The 19309-nt window shown below is 33.7% G+C and overlaps 3 protein-coding genes and 1 long non-coding RNA gene across 9 annotated transcripts in view; 3 read left to right on the plus strand and 1 right to left on the minus strand.

The window, feature by feature from the left end:
* The first annotated feature begins 1745 nt into the window (after window positions 1–1745).
* Window positions 1746–5663, plus strand: LOC144478825 (uncharacterized). Of its 2 annotated transcripts, none has more exons than XM_078197107.1 (5): window positions 1746–2057; window positions 2324–2614; window positions 2701–3105; window positions 3173–3799; window positions 4810–5663. In XM_078197107.1, exons 1-5 carry the CDS (start codon window positions 1746–1748, stop codon window positions 4981–4983), a joined length of 1809 nt encoding a protein of 602 aa, XP_078053233.1. In that variant the 3' UTR covers window positions 4984–5663. The 2 variants fall into 2 exon arrangements, with proteins under 2 accessions (XP_078053233.1, XP_078053234.1); XM_078197108.1 differs by having other exon boundaries at window positions 1886–2046.
* Window positions 5664–5808: 145 nt separating this feature from the next.
* Window positions 5809–7397, minus strand: LOC144478826 (uncharacterized). Its single transcript, XR_013495409.1, has 3 exons — window positions 7011–7397; window positions 6111–6902; window positions 5809–5969 (listed from the first exon to the last, which is right to left on the minus strand). It is a non-coding gene; the product is annotated as an uncharacterized LOC144478826 (long non-coding RNA).
* Window positions 7188–11419, plus strand: LOC144478824 (uncharacterized). Of its 4 annotated transcripts, XM_078197106.1 has the most exons (5): window positions 7188–7313; window positions 7666–7802; window positions 8665–10794; window positions 10876–11004; window positions 11078–11419. In XM_078197106.1, the coding sequence occupies exons 3-5, from the start codon at window positions 8754–8756 to the stop codon at window positions 11128–11130; spliced, it is 2223 nt and encodes a 740-aa protein (XP_078053232.1). In that variant the 5' UTR covers window positions 7188–7313; window positions 7666–7802; window positions 8665–8753; the 3' UTR covers window positions 11131–11419. The 4 variants fall into 4 exon arrangements, with proteins under 4 accessions (XP_078053232.1, XP_078053229.1, XP_078053231.1 ...); XM_078197103.1 differs by lacking the exon at window positions 7188–7313 and having other exon boundaries at window positions 7522–7802; XM_078197105.1 differs by lacking the exon at window positions 7188–7313 and having other exon boundaries at window positions 7522–7802; window positions 10879–11004.
* A 2648-nt stretch (window positions 11420–14067) lies between these two features.
* The window catches only part of If (integrin subunit alpha inflated), a 149118-nt gene continuing 143876 nt past the window's right edge, over window positions 14068–19309 (plus strand). For both annotated transcript variants that reach the window (XM_078197514.1, XM_078197515.1), the window contains exon 1: window positions 14068–14774. In XM_078197514.1, the coding sequence (XP_078053640.1) occupies window positions 14596–14774 (179 nt within the window). In that variant the 5' untranslated portion in view covers window positions 14068–14595. The remainder of the gene's footprint in view (window positions 14775–19309) is intronic.

Below are 19309 nucleotides of genomic sequence, written 5' to 3' on the forward strand. Positions count from 1 at the left end.
GGACAGTATTAGTAATTATTAATTTTAAAAAACAAATTTTTAAAATAAGAACAAAAATATATAAGGATTAAGAATAAATGCTACATTTTATATTTCAAATCTCGCTCCTATTTCTATGTAATACCATCATATCGAATAGTAATATTTACATATCCCTAGAATATATCAACGTCGAACAGTGCGGGAAACTGATACAAAAATCACTAGATGCTGGCGTAGCATTGCGATGTCGCCTGAATCGTCGTCATTTGTAAAGTCCTTGTATCGTGCTGGCGCGACATTTGAATGTCAAACCAATATAGGATCCCGTATAGTTGTAATTACTATATGAAAACATAGTTAACAACATTCTGCGAACAGAGGAGAACCGGTCAGCAAAGTTTGAACTGCGAAGAAAAGTACCATCAGGAATTTCTCAAGATCTCGGATTGTAAATTAGCTTCCAAAAAAGATCCTTTAGTTAGTTCTGTAAATATAGTTTTAGGTTTGTCATAAGTTACATATATAGTATCTAATTTATAGATTGATCTTGCCCGGATTTCACTTTAAAATACAATACAAATTAATCATCATAAATAATTTCCTATTTTTGTTTCATAAGAATCTCCGGTAACATATTGAATCTCCTGCATATATTGGGTTACTATGATTATTTTAACACGCTGGGATTTTAATACTTTTTTATTTTCAGCCGTTTGTAAAAACTTTCTTCGCAAAATTATTACAAATCGAACTGTCCGTGACATCTGTAGGAAAATTCCTGAACCAAAGAACTGGAGAGAATTCAAGCGAACGTGTTCACATCTGCACAGTTTTCTTACTCTGTGCATCCAATCCACAATGGAGTCTGTCTCAGCATTAAATCGTCAGCCAATTAAAGCAGAGAAAATTTCTGTATGAACTCTCTCTCTAACGGATCAAACTGCAGCTTGGATAAATGTGCAGTACAGATAAATGATGCACTTCGTAATCTAGAAAGTAGTTCGGTCATACAGTCATAACATAACATTGGTGCAGAGTGCAATGAGATATTGGTTGACTGACTACGCAATTGCTAACTTATACTAATCTGTTTGCATTGCATTGATTTCACAATCGTTCACCGTAAAATAAAGTGACAATTACGCGGCATCAAAATAATAAAAAATGTAAATTATTAAAAGTTGTATTTACTATTAATATTTTAAATCGTTCCATCGTATAAATGGAAATATATAATCATATGATTGTTCCAGAGTTTACTATGACATTATAAGAAGTGAAATATAGCTATTAACTATAGCTATTTGATATAACTATAGCTATAACTATTAAATATAGCTATTTGGTAAGTTTAAATATCATTGACAATTTAACATTGGTCTCGGAAATGTATTAACAATTCATTTGTCGTGTGTCAATCGCAAAACTAGATTAACTTTCGTAATATTCAGAAAGCGTATATACATCGTTGTAATATCATGCGCAATTTACTAAAATGAGACGTCATATCAGTTTAATATTTTTATTTATTGCTTACTACATTGTATTTTTTGAGAATAATGTAACACATCAATATGACATTGATACCATAATTGTTTTAACATTATAAATTTTGAACGATTAAAATTTATTCTTAATACACTTGATTTCTACTGTAATTTTTAAAAGGAATAATTAAAATATATTAAAAACACAGGTATTTAGATCTTGGTGTCAAAGAATACTGAAACTAAGCCAATATTCATCTGGATTAAATTTTCAATATGATATCCGATCAAGAAGAAAACTCGTTTGTATTTTTGCAAGATAAAGCACAGTCAATATTGTCTTTCGGATCAGGAAATCATATGCAAAGCCTTGGTCACCAATCGAAGAAGCGCTTGAATATAAATAATGGAAAGGCTTCATTTATATTAGATGACTCAAATATACAATTAAATGATACATCAGCAAATTTCAGTGTTGTTGAACCAACCAGCAGATCCTTTGTAGTGCTGGGTAAAAGTTCACTTGATATCATTGAAGCCTCATCTCTTCCATCATATGTTGATATTCAACGTAAAAGTATGTCCATTGTACGTATCAATTAATTAGTTCATAGTTAAGGAGTCTTCCTACTTAAATATTGCAGTGAATTTGAATACTGTATTGCATTATAAAATAATTGAACATAATATATATCTTATAGAATATAAAATAGGTAAATTTTCATCCTGTGAAATGTATAAAGATTAAAAGAAGGATACAACGGAGGATGAAAGTAAAAGCGTGGGAAGCCCCCTTAAAATTCTAAATTACCAGATTAAAATGAACACGTTTGAGAAATATATTTTCAATACAGGACTGCAATTCTATAATAGCATCATGGAATCCAAACGAAGTACATGAAAAATTACAAGAACTAATACGAGAAAATGAGAAGCTAAAAGAAACATTGAAACAAAATAATGTGGTTATGAAACAACAGTTTAACAGTGTGGCTAGCTGGCAAGAAGAAATCATGAAAATATATGAAAATCATAAGAAGAAGTTTGCTGAAACTAAAGAATTAGTAAATTGTCTGAAGAAAGAAAATGCCGAATTAAAATCAAAAATTACTAGTGGAAGTAACAGTTTAGAATCAGCGTATGAGGTATGTCTTGTTTATATTATGCTGTGGCTATACCATATTACACATTTTGTTTAATATCTTATAAATATTATGCATTTACTAAATAGCTGTTTTCCATTAATGAAGTACAAAACTGCAAGGAACTTGCAAAGTCTTCGAATTCTGAAATGAAATTTCAAGAGTCTTTGTCAGCAGTTGATCCTCAATTAAAGTGTAAAGTGTCAGCCTTCGATGCTGAAAAATTAGTTAGTATATCGAATATAATGAGTTCTCAATTAAACCAAGCCATTTCTACATTACAAGAACAAAGTATTGCTATAAAGGAATTGAAGTCACAACATGCAATGTCAAAATCATACAATTCAAATGATTCAAAACCACTCATTGTTTATAATACTCCTGAATGTGTTGAAACCATAATTAAATGTACAGATTGTGAAAAGTGTTTACCAAAAGACGAAAAAACTAACTCCTTAAGAGAAGCTGACTTTATATTTGAACGTAAATTACAAGTAAGTGTGTGAACATATATGAATGATTTTTTTGTCTGCAAGTTATTTAATAGTATAAATATTTTAGACAAATGCTCCAGTACATATAGTAGATCTCAATAAGCATAGTCAACAAGAGAACCAACAATTTCAGCAATGGGAAGCAAACTTAAGGTTATTGAACCAGATTTCAAAGGAAATCGAAGCTTATGGTATAATAAAAAATAGCTTAGAAAAGTATATAGAAGTACTACAATCTCAAAGCTCGGAATCCAGTTCATTCTCCGATCATAGAAATTTAAAAACACAGAAATTAGAAAATTATTTTCATCAATTGCACCAAGTTTTGAAGAAGAATATTTCAAAGTTACATGAAATAGGAGTAGTGCCAAAAGAAGAAGACATTAGAGAAACCAATGCAACTGCAGTATCTCTTACTGATGTAACAAAATTGATAGAAAAAAATGCTGCAGATAAACGTCTACAAGAACAAGTCAGCGACCTTGTCAGAAAGACTGAAGACCTCCAAGAAGAAAAACATAGTATAGATTTTCAAAAAAATATTCTTCAGGTGGTGATTATAAATTTAGCAGCAGAGAAAAAGAAATACGAAGAAATGACCCATCAATTGGTCGCTGAAGTTGGTACTCTACATGAAACTATACAAAAACAAAACAGCGAAATATACCAATACCAAAAACAAATATGTGACTATGTAAGTTTTATGTTAATAATGTTCTGTGCATCATTTAGAAGAAATATCTTTCATAATGTTTAACAGGATTATTAATTATGAAAACAGCATTGCGAATCAATTATTCACTTATTTTTTAAATTGTCACTTTCATATAGTAAAAAATAGTATGGACAGTCTTACATGTACTGATTTGTCACAAGCTCTAGTTTCGGAGATATGTGTGAAAAACTGTTGCTACTACTGCATTGAATTCTGTATCTATGTACATAATATATTAAGATACGTAACCTTGCAGAAAACGTACTTACAGAATTAATATAAAATACCGGTAATATTAGTAATAACAAACGTGCTCCACGAGGTGCTTGTTAGCCTAATAACACCATGTCAGGATTAGGTCTGAGTTACATATCCGGATTAGGCGGGAGTGGGGGCTAACCCTGTTAGGTAATAATTTCCTTTACTGTAATTAAACTGTTAACTGCGTACGGTGTGTATACACGTCATAAGGAAATAACAATTTTACTTTTTACAACAAAAGATACTTCTTCTACGATTTAAGTTAAAATGCTTATAAAACATATTTATAAACTTCGCACACAGTAGGACAATTCTAGAATAATTGTTAAAAAAATTACACCCAGTGTAATCGATAAAACGCATAACGAAATTTATTTTCAAAATATATTGACGCAACTAAATTATTAAACCGGTTAGGCTTCCTTTAATCCTAAGTAAGAAATTCACCACGCGAATTCAATGCGGTAGTAGAAAGTTAGTGGCGATAAATGGTATAGGAAAAAATTGTTCAGAATATCACCCTTTATAACTTATTTCAAGGCCATTAAAATCCTTGTTGGTGTACGCTTTTGACAACTTCACCACAGTTTCTTTAGATGACCTGTATATCTTATAACAAGCATTCATAAACTGCAAATAATTTAAAAGCTTCATACTATTATTTTTTTTAATCTATTTCAATATTTTTAAAAGTAGATGTTAATCATATTTTCTTATCCTTAATGCAGTGTGATAATATTAACATCCTGGAAGAGCAAGCAAAAATATTTGAAAATGATTTTAACATAGAACATGAACAGAAAAGACAACTTTTGGAAGAGAAGTCTAAAATGGAGGAAGATATACGACGTTATGTGCAGATTCTCAAAGAGAACCTAGTTCACAATATGCCTGAGCTTTGAATTCCTGATCGAAATTTTAAAGTCAACAATATGTTATCTTCGAGGTAGATATTAACCCTTCTAGAGCAAAGATGTTCAGTAGGTCTCGCGGCGAACAAGAGGACAGCTACAAGTTAAGGGTTCGCTACAAGGCAAACGATTAGTGCCTGCGTCACGAGCAGGGCTTGTGGTACTGTTGTGTAGGTGTATGTAAGAATTGAGATATTCCTTTACAACTATAGCCACTATTTATTAACAATAAATATATGTACTTAATATATCTATTACGGAGGAATAGATATATTAAGTGTGCCATGGTACGTATAGTCGGAAGGCAATAGGGCGAGTGAGAGTAGAACAAGAGCACGAGCGGTTGTGCTCGCCTTCGCGCGTCTCTTTCGATTGTTTCTAACGTTCATTAATCTATTTACAAATTCCCCTGTTCCGAAACTCATCAACAGGTACATAATAAATTCAGAACTTGTCCCATCTTGTTTAACCCAAGTTAACGCAAATAAAGGAGCAAGAAAAAACTGACTAAAACCTATGCCGATCGTTCGATGTTCAAGAGACCGCGATTTTTCAGTTCTTATTTTGTATTCACATGTAATAATGTAAATCATTTATATGTATATGTGAAAATGTTATCAACTTATATTATAAGAAATATATTAAAATTCTTATGTAAGATTTGTATGTAAGGGATACGATCGGAAGGGATCTGAAGTATGAATGGTATGATTAAGTCGAAGTTCATTTTCACAGCCTTATCACCAAATACTGACCACTTATTTAATCACTGATAATTCTGAGTTGCGATGATGTCTGATGGGGTATTTTCCTCTTCTACTGCCTAGATGACTGCGGCTTCAGATCACAATCCCGTGCAAATAAGAATTTCGTAACATCTTCGACACGTCGTATTCCGACAGTGTTTGCACTTTTCAGTAGTCGGCACTCCATGAACATTTAAAATATTCGGAACTGCTCCCGACATTATTCCATACCTGCACATACAAAAAACCAACCGATAATTTCAGCTCGCAATCTTAATCTGGGGAAATTTAGAAAGCAATTAAACGTTATTCTAATGGCTGGGTCGCAATCAAGACCCTCTACATCCTATTCAAGAATTTTACAACTTTTACCTGTTACCACATCTGGAGTGAAGATGGCGTGAAGATGGTCTTCGTTCGAAAATTGTTGAAATTGGTATTCCTCCGATCGGACCTCAGGGGAGGGTCCCGCGGTCTTGGAGAGGCTCTTCTCATTTCGCTTTTCAGCATGTATGTAGTCCTTGATCTCGCTCAGGGAACGAGACGCTGGAGGGAGGTGACCAAACCGGCGTTTGTGAGGATGTAACTTTGGATTAACATTCCAATTGGTAAAGCGTCGAATATTTAGATCTGCAAGGCTCTGAGACTTGCGCAAGTCTTCTGCTCTTGCTCCCTCTTAATTCTTGCTTAGAAAGGTTCAGAACCTTCTGCTCCGATTCATTTTAGTTCCTCTGGATCGGAGACTTCTTTGATTCACTTTTGGTTCTCAACTGTTACTTGACTTATGCGTGCGAACACCTAGTTAATCCTCTTAGTGCCAGGTATTTTATCTACCTTATATTATTTTCCTGGAGGAAAATTTTACTATTTGTTCTTCTGAGACTTAAAGAATATGGAATATAATGTTGAGCAGCAAAATTTTTAGTTAGAAAATATGTTTAAGCCCGCTAGGCTGTCGGCCCGTGGCACTTTTCGCATAAGGACCGCGGGCCGATAAATCGGCTGGCATGAACCCGCTGGCACTAAGAGGGTTATGAATTGTATACGCCTAAGCTAAAGTAGCTACATCCTCATGATGAGACCCGAACAATCGGTATCATCCTGGGTTGAAAAATATTGCGAATTGTAATGTATTTTGAGTCGAGAATGATACCGAGCCAATAACTGCAAATTAATAAATCATTTTCGGTATTGTAGAGTGTAAGACTATAACCAATACATTGCATGTTTCTTAAATAAAGTATGTGGATCTACGTATTTGTTTTGTCTTACCCTTTTATGATCAGAAATAATATTATTATGCTGTGTTCATTGATTATTAATTTATAAGAATTTAATTGCCCATTAAACTTTAGCCTTTTATATTGAGCACGTTAGAAAGGTACAGTATTCTTATTTGTATTCAGGATGGGTCATCACCAAGGCGGTATTCCTTTGGCGAAAAGTATTAGCATAGAGTTCTCGCCGTGTGGACACACAAATAAAACCCACTGCTTTCTCTCTGTTTTTCTTTCTAAACCAACTGCTCGAAGCTGGATGCGAATTAAAATGGTTGGGATAAAAAGGTGCAATATGGTGAGTCATCACTGCAAACTTGACATCCAATGTATTATCACAAACAAGGAATAGAACACGTTATCTGTAGCGTCGCGTCGTTCACGTGCCACAGTGGTGTAGCGACATCTTCCCTGCGAATAAATAATTATTATTTCTCCCCTCTACGTCTACCTACGTCGGTTACGACATTAGAGTCTGTATCTACATAGTACAACGTTATTAACTTGGCGCCACAAGTGGCCATGTTTTTATTACGTTTGGTCACTCTGATTTGAAACCGTGGTAGTTTGTTTGTTAATAACAGCACGTAGCTTTAATCTGTTTCTACATATTTATTAACATCGCGTGTAATAATGTCTAATTTTCAAAGGAAATATAAAGCGCCGCCTGCACGTTTCGGGGATCCAGCTGCGGGTCGAATTATTCGCTCTGAAAAGCAGCAAAATGCACGTAGAAGTGGTAGGGTTGCGACTTTTACGAGAAACAGAGACGTACCGAATGTTTCAGGTAATTCAATATGTAACAATGAGTTGTAAAGTTATTTATTCTTGTTGTGCATACTTAATTTGATAAAACCGGCCTCGTTAATAACAGAAAAGGTTACGCTGTTATAGCATAATTACATTTTTATGGAAAGTAAAATATATTTATTACCATTTGCCATTAAAAAGATGATGTTATTCCTCTGGCACTAGAAGTAAAATATCTAATTCAATGCTTGAAATGTATATCTGTTTAAAAATGTGTGCGTTAAACTTCGTTCTTTCGTTTTTCGTAATGAAGTTAACAAAATAATATTTGGTTTTACTTGTGGACTTCTGATTACAAGCTGAACTACTCCCAGGACACCATGGCTCAAAGTTGAAGAATTGTTACCTTAAATTTTATAGAATTTTTTAACAATTTTGAATATGTCATTTTTGTAAAAACTTCCTATGATTATATAAGTTTTAGTTTATTGTATTAATGCATTTCTTATGAGCTTAAATTTCTTAATAAATTTAAAAGATTTATGTGTTGCAATTAAAGTTATGTTTAAGTTAATGTTTCAGTGACAACATTGATTTTCCTTATAAATTAACAAACCATCTTCAGTAAAATAATGCAACAATTTTTTCTTGGTTTGTTATTGAAAATATCTTCCAGATGTTTTCAGATGTTTTAGATCTAATAGGCGTAGATAAAATATTAAAGCTGCAAGTGACATTACTTTGTTCAAATCACTGCTGAATTCAGATAAAAAAATTTCTCTTGATTTAATAAGTTTTCAGTGATAATAAATACAATATTTTATACCACATATCATAATAAGCTAAAAATCTCAATTTATAAATAATATTAGCCTTGTATGATGTCATTTTTGTTTTAGAAGCACGAGAACCACCTGTTCAAGAAGATCGCAGGACTAAACTATTGAAATGGAAAGCAAATCGTGATAAAAAAAGAAAGATAGAACAGATGAAGAAAAAGAAAGATTTCGTGGTACGTGGAGTCGATAAAAACATATTTTCTTTACCTGCAAACAATATTGTGGAAAAGCATTCATCTGTACTGAAGAAATCACCTCCAAAGAGGATCACAAAAGTAACAGAAAAGAGATTGTTGCAGAAACAACAAACAGAAATGTCAAAAAATGACAAAAAAATTGCAAAAAATAATCCACTGCCCTCTAAAAAGAAAGAGTCCACTATAACTACTGATGATAATGCCAGCTCTTCAAAAGAGGCAAGTGTAAAGCTATTATTTGGGAAAACACACATAACATTTGATGATGTTTCACAGAAGAATAGTAATAGTAGCATTGTAGAAACTCATAGTAATGATAATTCGCTCAAGTCGGAACATAATAGTTTATCTACTGAGCCGGCTTTCTTTTCACCATATATAGTATCTAGTCGTGGAAAAAAGAATGCTAGAAATGAGCAGCAAATGAAACGTGGTTTCAGTCTTAACTGTTCAGTAAAGGATGATATTCCTACAAAGGATACTATCGCTAAGAATCTTAATATCTCAAGTGAGGAGGAAGAACGGACTGCTCAGTATTTTTACTTTCTTCTAAATAAAGAAAAAGATAGGCTAAATGAATTGTGTGACAAATGGAGTGCAATAAAAGAAGAATCAAATATTACAGAAGATAATCGATATCATATTCATCAAGCTATTGGACAAACAACTTTGTTGTTAACTAAGAAGTTCGAAAGATTTCGTGGTTTAGTTAACGATTGTGAAACAGGAAAAGGAACAATGTTGGTTACATGTAAAGATTTGCAGGGTTTTTGGGATATAATGAATATGGAGATAAAAAATTGCGATTCAAGGTTTAATACGCTAGAACAATTACGTTCACGAGGCTGGAAAGAGGAAGAAGTACGCATTGCTAGCAAGCTTCCAGAAAAAAAGAAAATTGCGGTAAAAAAGAAAGTAGTACCTAAAAAGGTAAGCACAATCAAAAATTTCATTGCAAAAAGAAGGAAAGGAATAGTAGATGAAGCAGTAAATACCAATGATATAGAAGTTGAAACCGTACACAGCAAAAATAAAACCGAGAGATCAAGTAGTTGTCATGGTAATAAATCTTCCCCTGCTAAGCACAAAGTCAATAAGACAAGATCAAGTTTATTACACAAAGCACAATTGACAGGTGCGAAGAAACATCGGAGTTCTTTAACTACAATGAAAATAAGTCAAATTTACAAAACGCCGCAAGTAACGTTGGACAATACAATATCGTACATAAATTCTGATCAAACTCCGAAAAAGAGCATATTGAAACAACCAAAGAAATCAAATGAAATTGCATCTAGTACGAAATCTGCGCATAAAGTTAATTTTGATGACGTTGTAGCTTTAAACGAAGTTCCTATTAGCGAAGAAGCACAAGCAAAAATGGACTTAGCTGCGGCATTATCAAGAATAGATGATCTTGATATTTACGATTCCATCGAAGATAATGCACCGGTGCATGCAAATGTGAGACTTACCTTTGATGATAGTAGCTTTGAAGAATGTGAAACTGTACTTGATGGAAATATGCATTCTGAGAAAGAGAAATCGATGAATGAAAGTATAGACGTGCCATCAGCAAAAGTAGAATCAAATATGCTACTTAATAATATCTCTATTACTCCATGGCCAAGGAGAACTTTGAGAAGACAAGTAGCTATAGATGAAAGTGCAGAAGATACAATTTTGAACATTGTATCTTCTACACCGTACAATAAAACAGTAGATTATGCAGATTCAATTTTAACACATAGTTCGGATAGTCAAGAAGAAACACATGAATATAATGAAACTGTAAAAGTTCTAAGGAATAGAAGTATTACTTCGACAAATACGCAAACACCAAGGGGGAGATCGAGGAAAATGTTTACAAACAAACAATTAGAATATAAAGAGAACATTGATTCAAAAGATAGTTCATCTGATGATACTTCTGCTGTCAGATTAAATCCAAAAAGCTCGCCGAAAAAGTTTAAAAGTGGCGTTAAATTTTCGGGTAAAGCTGATTTTAGCAGTTTGCTGGTTATCTTATTATTCGTGAATGACCCTTTTTTGTTATAAATTCGTCTTATTTCAGAAGAAAGTAATATTCACACTAAAAACGAAGCGTTCCCTGCAACTCCATATGCCAAAAAAAGTAAAACACAATTAAATAATAAGGCAAGAAGGACAATTTCTGAAACTGTTACATCAATTGGTTCACCAGGTAAAGTTAATAGCTTTCTATTATTAATTTCAATGAACCAATATAATTGGTTATTAATATAATTTTATTTCAGCACCTAATACAAGCAGAAGATCGTTAAGCAGAAATAGGGTCACTTATGCATAGTAAATAAATTTTTAAATTATAGGATATATTTAATTAAATCCTTTTATTTATATGAGATCCAAATACAGTACAAAACTTCTTGTAATATATGACGGGATGGCGCTTTTTTATTTTTAAGATGTACCAATTATACTACGAGTTTATTACAGTTCATATTACGGATATACTTTATACCATCTAAAGTGGTTTTTATTTTTAATATATTCAGATAACAAGATTAATAATTTCAAAATTTAAGAAGTTATTTGATATTGTTTGAATTTACTATAATTAAAATTGTTTTGCATAATTGTTTTTTTTTACATTTCAATATGAATATTCCTGGTATTATCCTGAATCTTGGTTCCTCTAAATTTTATGTACTATATTTCTATTATCGCATACTTTTAAATGGTTTTACAAATGATTTCAAAATATTTTTGAACACGCATATTCCTAACTGAAATAATTTTATATTTTCCTATCGACACGTGCAATAACATCATTCGTAAAACCATTGACTTTTAAGAATCCACATTAATAAAGGCTACTTTCGATTTATAACAATATTTCCTAAAGATTTTCATATTTTTAGTGCTGATCTTTATAAATATTGGTTTACTCATCGTATTCATTTTTTAAGATGTTGTGATTTAGAAAAAGAACAGTTCATCGCAAATGATCATACGAATCGTATGTCGTTGCTTTGATCATCCTTAAAATTTGGCGCGTGATATTATACATACGCCTGTGTACGCGTGTATATCATTATGAATAAAAATTTATACACGTAGAACAATTTTTTACCTCCTGACAAGTATATACGCATTAATAACAATTATCTGACTTAATAGAAATCCTTAATATGTAGATACAATTAAAAATTTTCTGTTTTCTAATCAATATTTTGAATCGAGAGCATTATTGCTGTGATTCGAAGTGTAAAGTGCATTACGAGATAATATTCATATAACTGTTTTTATAAATGTTTCGATCTAGCAACATGCAGTAGAATTCCATTTATCTGTACTCCGTTTACATAAACAAGTTTATAATGAATCCCAAACATGTGTATGAACTTGTAGTTGATCTCTTATTACATAAATATATGAATGCGAACGGGAGTCAATCAGCGGATCTGGTTTGTTATATGATCGTGTATAGTGTAAGTAAACAAAATGACAGTTAAGACAATGGTCGAAATCAGTTCTACCTTAATGGTGCAAGCGTGAAATGAAATGACTAAAAATTGAGAAAGCAGGAATTGTTATTAGAATAGCATTGGAGTAAGAATAGTATTGGAATAAGTTTTTTTATGGTTAAAAATAGAAAAGATTTTAAAAACAGTTCAACAATTTTTACAAAATTATAGTCAAGGGACGAACTATTATATTCATGTTACTCGAGATACTACAAAACATTTCGGACCGCTTCTCCAATTCCTACAGAACATTCTAACTTGCTTCATTAATTCCTACAAAAGTATTAGAGTTGCTTCTTTAACTTCTAAAATATATTTTTTTTAAATATTTCGAGTCGCTTGTCCAAATCTTATAAAATATTTTAGGTCCCTGTAAATGAGTAACTGAAACAATCTATTACTTCCTGTTACTTTGATACATCCTCTTATCATTTTTACGAATTAGTTCATTTTTTCTTAATTTATTAATTTCGATCAACAACAATGTTATTATTATTATGTTATATTATCGAAACGATAATAATATATTATTTATAATACAGTAGAATAATGGATTTCAAACGTCCTGCCTTTCTATCTACGTAGATTTCTTCGACGGAGGTTGCTGATTTTGATCGTAAACGTAAGAAGTAGAAACGTTGCTTGTAAGGCGTCGTTCTAATTATTGAGTACTGAAAAAGGGGTGGTTGAGGGTGGAATGTTCCCAACTCGGGCGATCATTCTCGTCGCGAATAGATAATCATCAAGAAACTTTTCTGGACAAACCATTTAATAACAGGGTCAAAGTTAATAATTTCTTTTAAAGTTAACAGCCACAAAAATTTTACAAATTTTACAATTCTTTTCAGAAAAGAGAATCATATCCTTGATATTTGTCATCGAGTGTGTATTCCTTTAGAAATTTAACGTAACTTGTGCAGTAATATTAGGGTATATGACACCTCAAAGGAATTTTACTCTAATAATTGTTCACGATCCTTTACCTAAACAACTTTTTTTCACAACATGTAAAACAATGCGTAGTTTTTACGAGTCAATATAATAAACTTAATGGAATTTAAATTCCGTTAATTTAAACAATCGTTTACCCCATACTCTCTGCATATGTTCTGTACCGGAAACGATAACATATATACATATATATTCTATAGAAAAAGTATAAATCTTTTCAAATTAGACGAAACATTTGTTTCATATCGTTCTAAAGATATTTTGTTACATTCGAAATATAAAAGAACCAAATGATTCATTACAATGGGGTATCCTATAACGAAGTATAATTTGTCCTAGAATCTCGATCGTGGTAGCATCCATTTGTTATAGGACAAATTGATCGACATTAACACATAAATTACCGAATATTGTTACTAAATATACAGAACACAGTTATTACTGAATAAAACACAGTTATTACTAAATAACTCCATGCGAAACAGGACAAATTTAATACGAAATAAAAATATATAAAAACATGCCAACATACATACTGTAAATTAAATTTCCTAGATTTCAATTTTGTACATCGGACATATGTGTACATTGTACACAATTGTACATATGTGTGCACAATCATATCGACTTTAAATTACTAAAAAAAATTAGATCCACTTTTAGTTGATCATAGGATGCCCCGCTCGATCTGTACTTGCTATTATTCTTCACTTTAATACAAAAATAAAAACATTGAATAAGTCATTTCTTATCCTTTGTCCTAGATCTGTCCTCGATTAAGGGTTGATAGGGGGTGGTGGATTTGCTGCTCGACCGTCCGCCGCGTTAACACTTCTCCGGCATTCCTACGGCAGGAACTGCTGCCGGTGGCGGGTAGATAAACGCGAAGAAACCGAGTAAAAACAGGGTCGGCGGCGCACAGTCGGGTAGGAGTTGTGCGGCACGCAAGCACAGAGACCCGGTGCTGCGGAGCGCAACTTCGGAACCGAGTGGGTGGGAGCCGCGCGGCCAGTGGAACAGAGTTAAGAGTAACTGAAAGAACGGACTCAGTCTGTCCGCGACCGTCCGTCAAGCAGACGTCTTCGGCTCCGTGTCCCCGAGCTCTCTCTCTCGCAAAAGCCACATGTCGTCCGCGGTGCATCGGTTACCGGCATCCTGATCGTCATCGATCGCAGCTGATCGTGCCCGGGTGTGGATCGCGACTGTGATCGCCACCGTAAATACCCGGCTTCCGGTTCTTCATTCTAACCAACCGTGTCTCTGACAGTTCCGTACCGATCTTCGTTCGTGCATGAAAGTGACTGACCGTGCGACCAGTGACAAAACGTGTGAGAATGATGTGGTTGACCAACGTTCTCGCAGGCCTTGTCTGCTTGACTTTTGTCGGATCACCGCCGAGGACCACGGACGCCTTCAACGTGGAGACCAAACACACCACGGTTTACCGGTACGACACCACCTCCATGTTCGGGTTCGCTGTCTCGGCGTACAGGGATAGACAGGGTCGAGGATGGTGAGTACCTTTTATATTGATTTACTTTTAGCACGTGACTGTTAACCCTTTGCGCTCGAAGCCGTTTAACTCGATGTCCGATTTAGTTTCGATCCGATTTACGGTATTTCTATTTTATGCGATTTATAGGATTTTATATATGAAATTGAGTAATGTGACTCGCACAGCAGTTGCACTAGTTTGTTTAAACGGTTAGAAGTATGACAATTTACAAATTATCTTGGAACTTGATTCGACAATTTTTAGCGGTGTTTTAGAATCGTCACCAGAGCGCAAAGGGTTGAGAGTCTGGATGACACTGATGATTGATTGGTTTGAAAATTCGTTTTTATTGCTGTATGTTTGAACGAAGTTAATTTTGTCGATCTACCTTTTAGTTTAAATTTTATTAGTCAAATTGGTTAAATTTTCTGCGCTTTTTGGGGGTTGGCTTCGGCACATCGAGGTCTCGAATTAGTGTAGTCGCGCGAGAGGTTTCTGGTTTTTTGATTCGCAGTCTAATTTTTTCAACAGTGTGTCAAATTACGGCACAGAAGTACATTTTATAGACCTTAATAAATAACCGGTTTTTTGTTTTACGATCCTTCGTGCTTTAGAGACTTCCTCATTCTATTAAACTTTAGAGGGTTCCTCCGAAATTTTACAGTAAAACTCTACATAACTTAGTATTGAAATTAAATAAATATTATATTTATATAAGTTATATAATTTTATTATCAATAATCTAGTTGTCAGTAATCTAATTATCAGTTATATAGTTATTGGTAATTTAATTATTACTGATCTATTTATAAATCTCATATTTTTAGAAAGTGTGCCAAATTACAGCACGAATTTTGAAATTATTTATTTGAAATTAAGAGGAAGTAAAATTTTATCCGGAGAACCGTATAAGGGTTAAAGTTTGACGAAGAAAAAGAAGAAGAAGAATATTGCATGTAGAACACAGAACTGTGACCGAGTCATCAATTTGACTTAAGTTTATTGGAGAATGAACTGGCGACAGACATTCGTGTTTGCAAACTTTTTACTGTAACAACGATGCGACTCAACTTTATAGATAGTTTGATACAAGTTTTGTTGGCAGAGAAGATGTGGAATAGAACTAGACTAACTATTATTGAATATATTTATAGCAAACCGTTTCGAAATGGGACTTTATTACGAGTTGTGTACGAAGCGTCTTTCCGCGAACTCGGTTATTGACTTTGATGATCGAGGAACTCCTTGACTCAGTGTATCGATCGTCGAGGGAGTTTTTGTTACCTTTCTACAAATTTAACGCTAAATCTACCAGTGTCGGTCGAATCACTCATTTCATGTTTATCATTTAACGATTATTGAAATTACTACGATGTTTGTAAATAGATATCTCTATTCAAGCACATTCTCTATTTTTTTTTTACAAGAAAAATCGTTCCAGTTACTTTCAACGTTGCTGAGTTCAGTGTTAAAAAAAATAATAAACCGTGACTGATCTTAGTTTTGAAAAATATTCGTTTCATGGAGATCTGTTAAATCGTCTTTTAACATTCGATCTTTGTAGACCGATCATCAGTTTGGCTTAGTTTAATTTGACAACGTGGATTAGCTAGAAATGCTTTTTTTCAGAAAAAGATAATAATGTTTTGAAAGCAACGACTATTTTTAAAAACGACCGCCGATTTACTCGTGCTAGAATTCTGACGTATGATCGCATGATCGCATGATCTCATATGTTATTAGTTTTTAATCGATTACGTCGATTCGTGGAAATGTTAGCTTAGAAATTGATTAACTATGCTTTAGGCTGTAAATTTCATTGAACTCCGATTCGATTCCATTTGGAATAGAATAATTTGTTCGCATAAAGGTAACATTGGTCAAACAAAGGAACACAGCGATAAATATCATTCGTGGAAATATTTATGCTGATTATGCGAAACGTTAATGTTTAAAAATCGTGTCGAAAACCGGTAATTTAGGCATAGATCATTTCAATCTAGAATCCTTCCCGCGTAAATTGTTCTCAATAAAATGCATCAGAGTTTCACCTATCGGAATACTGTATATTTTTATGGATAATGATCAAATAGACATAACTCTACGCGCGCGTAGCATTTCGTACAGAGCTTTTCCCAAAATAAATTTACTTTATCTCAAACAAAAGAACAGGATAAAGCGACGTGTCGACAATTCCGAATTGTTATTCAAGAATACTATCTCCGTTGACATGAAACGCCGATGGTGGTGGCATGCAAATCGATTTTTCAGAACGGCGCGCGTTCTTAGGTATACGGTGATCGCGAAAATTCAGAACCGGGATCCGCAAAGTTTATTGAAACGTAAAACGACAGTAGTACTCCTACGAGTTTAGGACGACCACGCTCTCCTTTTAAGTCCTCGTCCCAGAAACTCGCGGCAAGTAGCTTCCACCGTTCCAGCGTGTGCCGGTTGGGACTTCGGTAATGAAATATCGACTTTCATTTAGCCGCGACGACTGCGAAACAGCGTTGTTTCTTCTTTCGCAAACGCGCGCCGTTATTGAGATATTAGGTACGATCTCTGCAATTACGCTCCTACTGGATTTCGAATTGATCCGCGACGGCGTTTAGCGTCCCACTGGGAAATCTGGCGACCCCTGTTTCTTCTCGGAGGTTTACTCATTCTTAACCTCTTCGGAAATGAATTTTTATAGCAGAATTTTTATCTTCATTTATCACTCATATCTCATTTCATTCGTCGAGGTTTTGATTCTGTAGCGAATAGTCTTTCAACCGATTCTCGTTCTTCTTTACACTTAGAATAATCATAATTTTAAGAAAACTAAACGTTTGCATAGAATATTCCTGAAGAAGTTGAAGCGTCTAACGATTATTATGTTCTTTGTTTTATTTAGTCTATTTTTTTATTTAATTCAGCTACATTTTACAATTATGGACAGCGATGAATGAAATAAAAGTAATAAATTACAAGAAATTAATATTCTATTTACGATTAACAGTCTTTGAAGAAGAAAGAATGCAAAGACAAGCTGTGACATTTGCTTTTTCTTTAATGGTAAATGATAATCTTTAATTAAAGGATCAAATGTAGCAAAAATATTGTTGCATTTGGTATTAAATAATTCGATAAATTGATCGATAAAATTTTTTGGAAATAAAGTTGCGTTATAAATCGTCATGAAACAATGGGAGACTACAGTTGCAATTAGCTTTATTTTCGTTGTAATTCATGTAAAATTCTTTTTATTAACTTTCTACGTACATCGTTCCGTCGATGAGGAACCATAAAGCCATTTTTTCACGTCTATCGCGTGGTGTATAAAATGGCGCCACCACTGTATAATTATTGTCAATGAAACGTGATAATTCTGTCGCGTTTTGTTAAACTAGAACTTGCGTTAAACTCTATAATATTATACAAACAATTCGTTAGTTTTAATTTCTGCTTTGGTCTGAACATTTCCATCAGTTCCTATCGATTTATAATCACCTGACGATATAATTAAGTGAACACAGTACCAAAAAGATTCTAATAAATGGGCCCATAAATAAAATTCATACTTTTGTTTAAACGCGCGTGCAATAATGCTATCGCGTACAGTTCTCCTAAGTGGCAAGAGCTGTTCTCGAAAGGAAGAATGTCTCAGTCGACATCCATCGACGGCAGTAGCTCGGGATGAACAGTAGGTTAAATAACAGGTGCCTGGACAAGCTTCGGCTCGTTCTCCATTAATGTCTCCTTAGGGACGAAGCGGGTTCTCCGGTTTCGTCGCGCTCTTCTAACCGCTCGGCGACGATAAACTTTCATTTGCGAGAACGATAAGCGTGATTAGGCGCCGCGGCGCCGCGCAGCGGAGCGAGGTGGCGAAGTTTTGTCAAAGTTATAGCACTTTTGACAGAAATGGGACACGGCGATGATTTCAGGTTAAAGCTTAAACGTTGCAAAACAAGGGAAGGCAAAACGCCGAGTCACATTTGTCCCAAGGTAAATTAGTGTGCCTCGGACATTGCGAAGAAAAAAAGGTAAATGTATTTGGCGTCGGCATAGTTAATTTTGAAAATTTATGTTAAAAGTGAAATGTGCCCACAAAATTGTGATTTATATCATTTATTGTAGGTTTTGATTCGCAGATCCGGTTACAGAAATTGATCTATCGCTTCGGGATTTAAAAAAAGAATCAACGAGTTATCGAGTCGTGCTCCAATGAAACAATCACGATCTCGTTAGCTTCTCCATCGAATCGATTTGTTTTAAAAATCCTGAAATGTCAGATGAATTTTTACTTGAAATCAACGTGCGAAAATCTGTAGAAACTGATGCATAATATTTCATCAAAACGAACCAACTGTATAACTGCGTAATATTGGATAAATTACAATTTAAAATATTTCAAGTTTCACATAAATTTCCGAAGTTAAAAAATGTTCACACCGTGTTCTACTTATCTTTCACTTATTCTGTAATATGTCAGCAATTTCAAAAAAGGATCACTGCTTCACCAAATTTCTATCAAAAGTTTTTTCATTTTTATGCAACGTCGTAATTTCACT

Source organism: Augochlora pura, chromosome 3, assembly GCF_028453695.1.
Source record: "Augochlora pura isolate Apur16 chromosome 3, APUR_v2.2.1, whole genome shotgun sequence".
NCBI classification, from domain to species: domain Eukaryota; kingdom Metazoa; phylum Arthropoda; class Insecta; order Hymenoptera; family Halictidae; genus Augochlora; species Augochlora pura.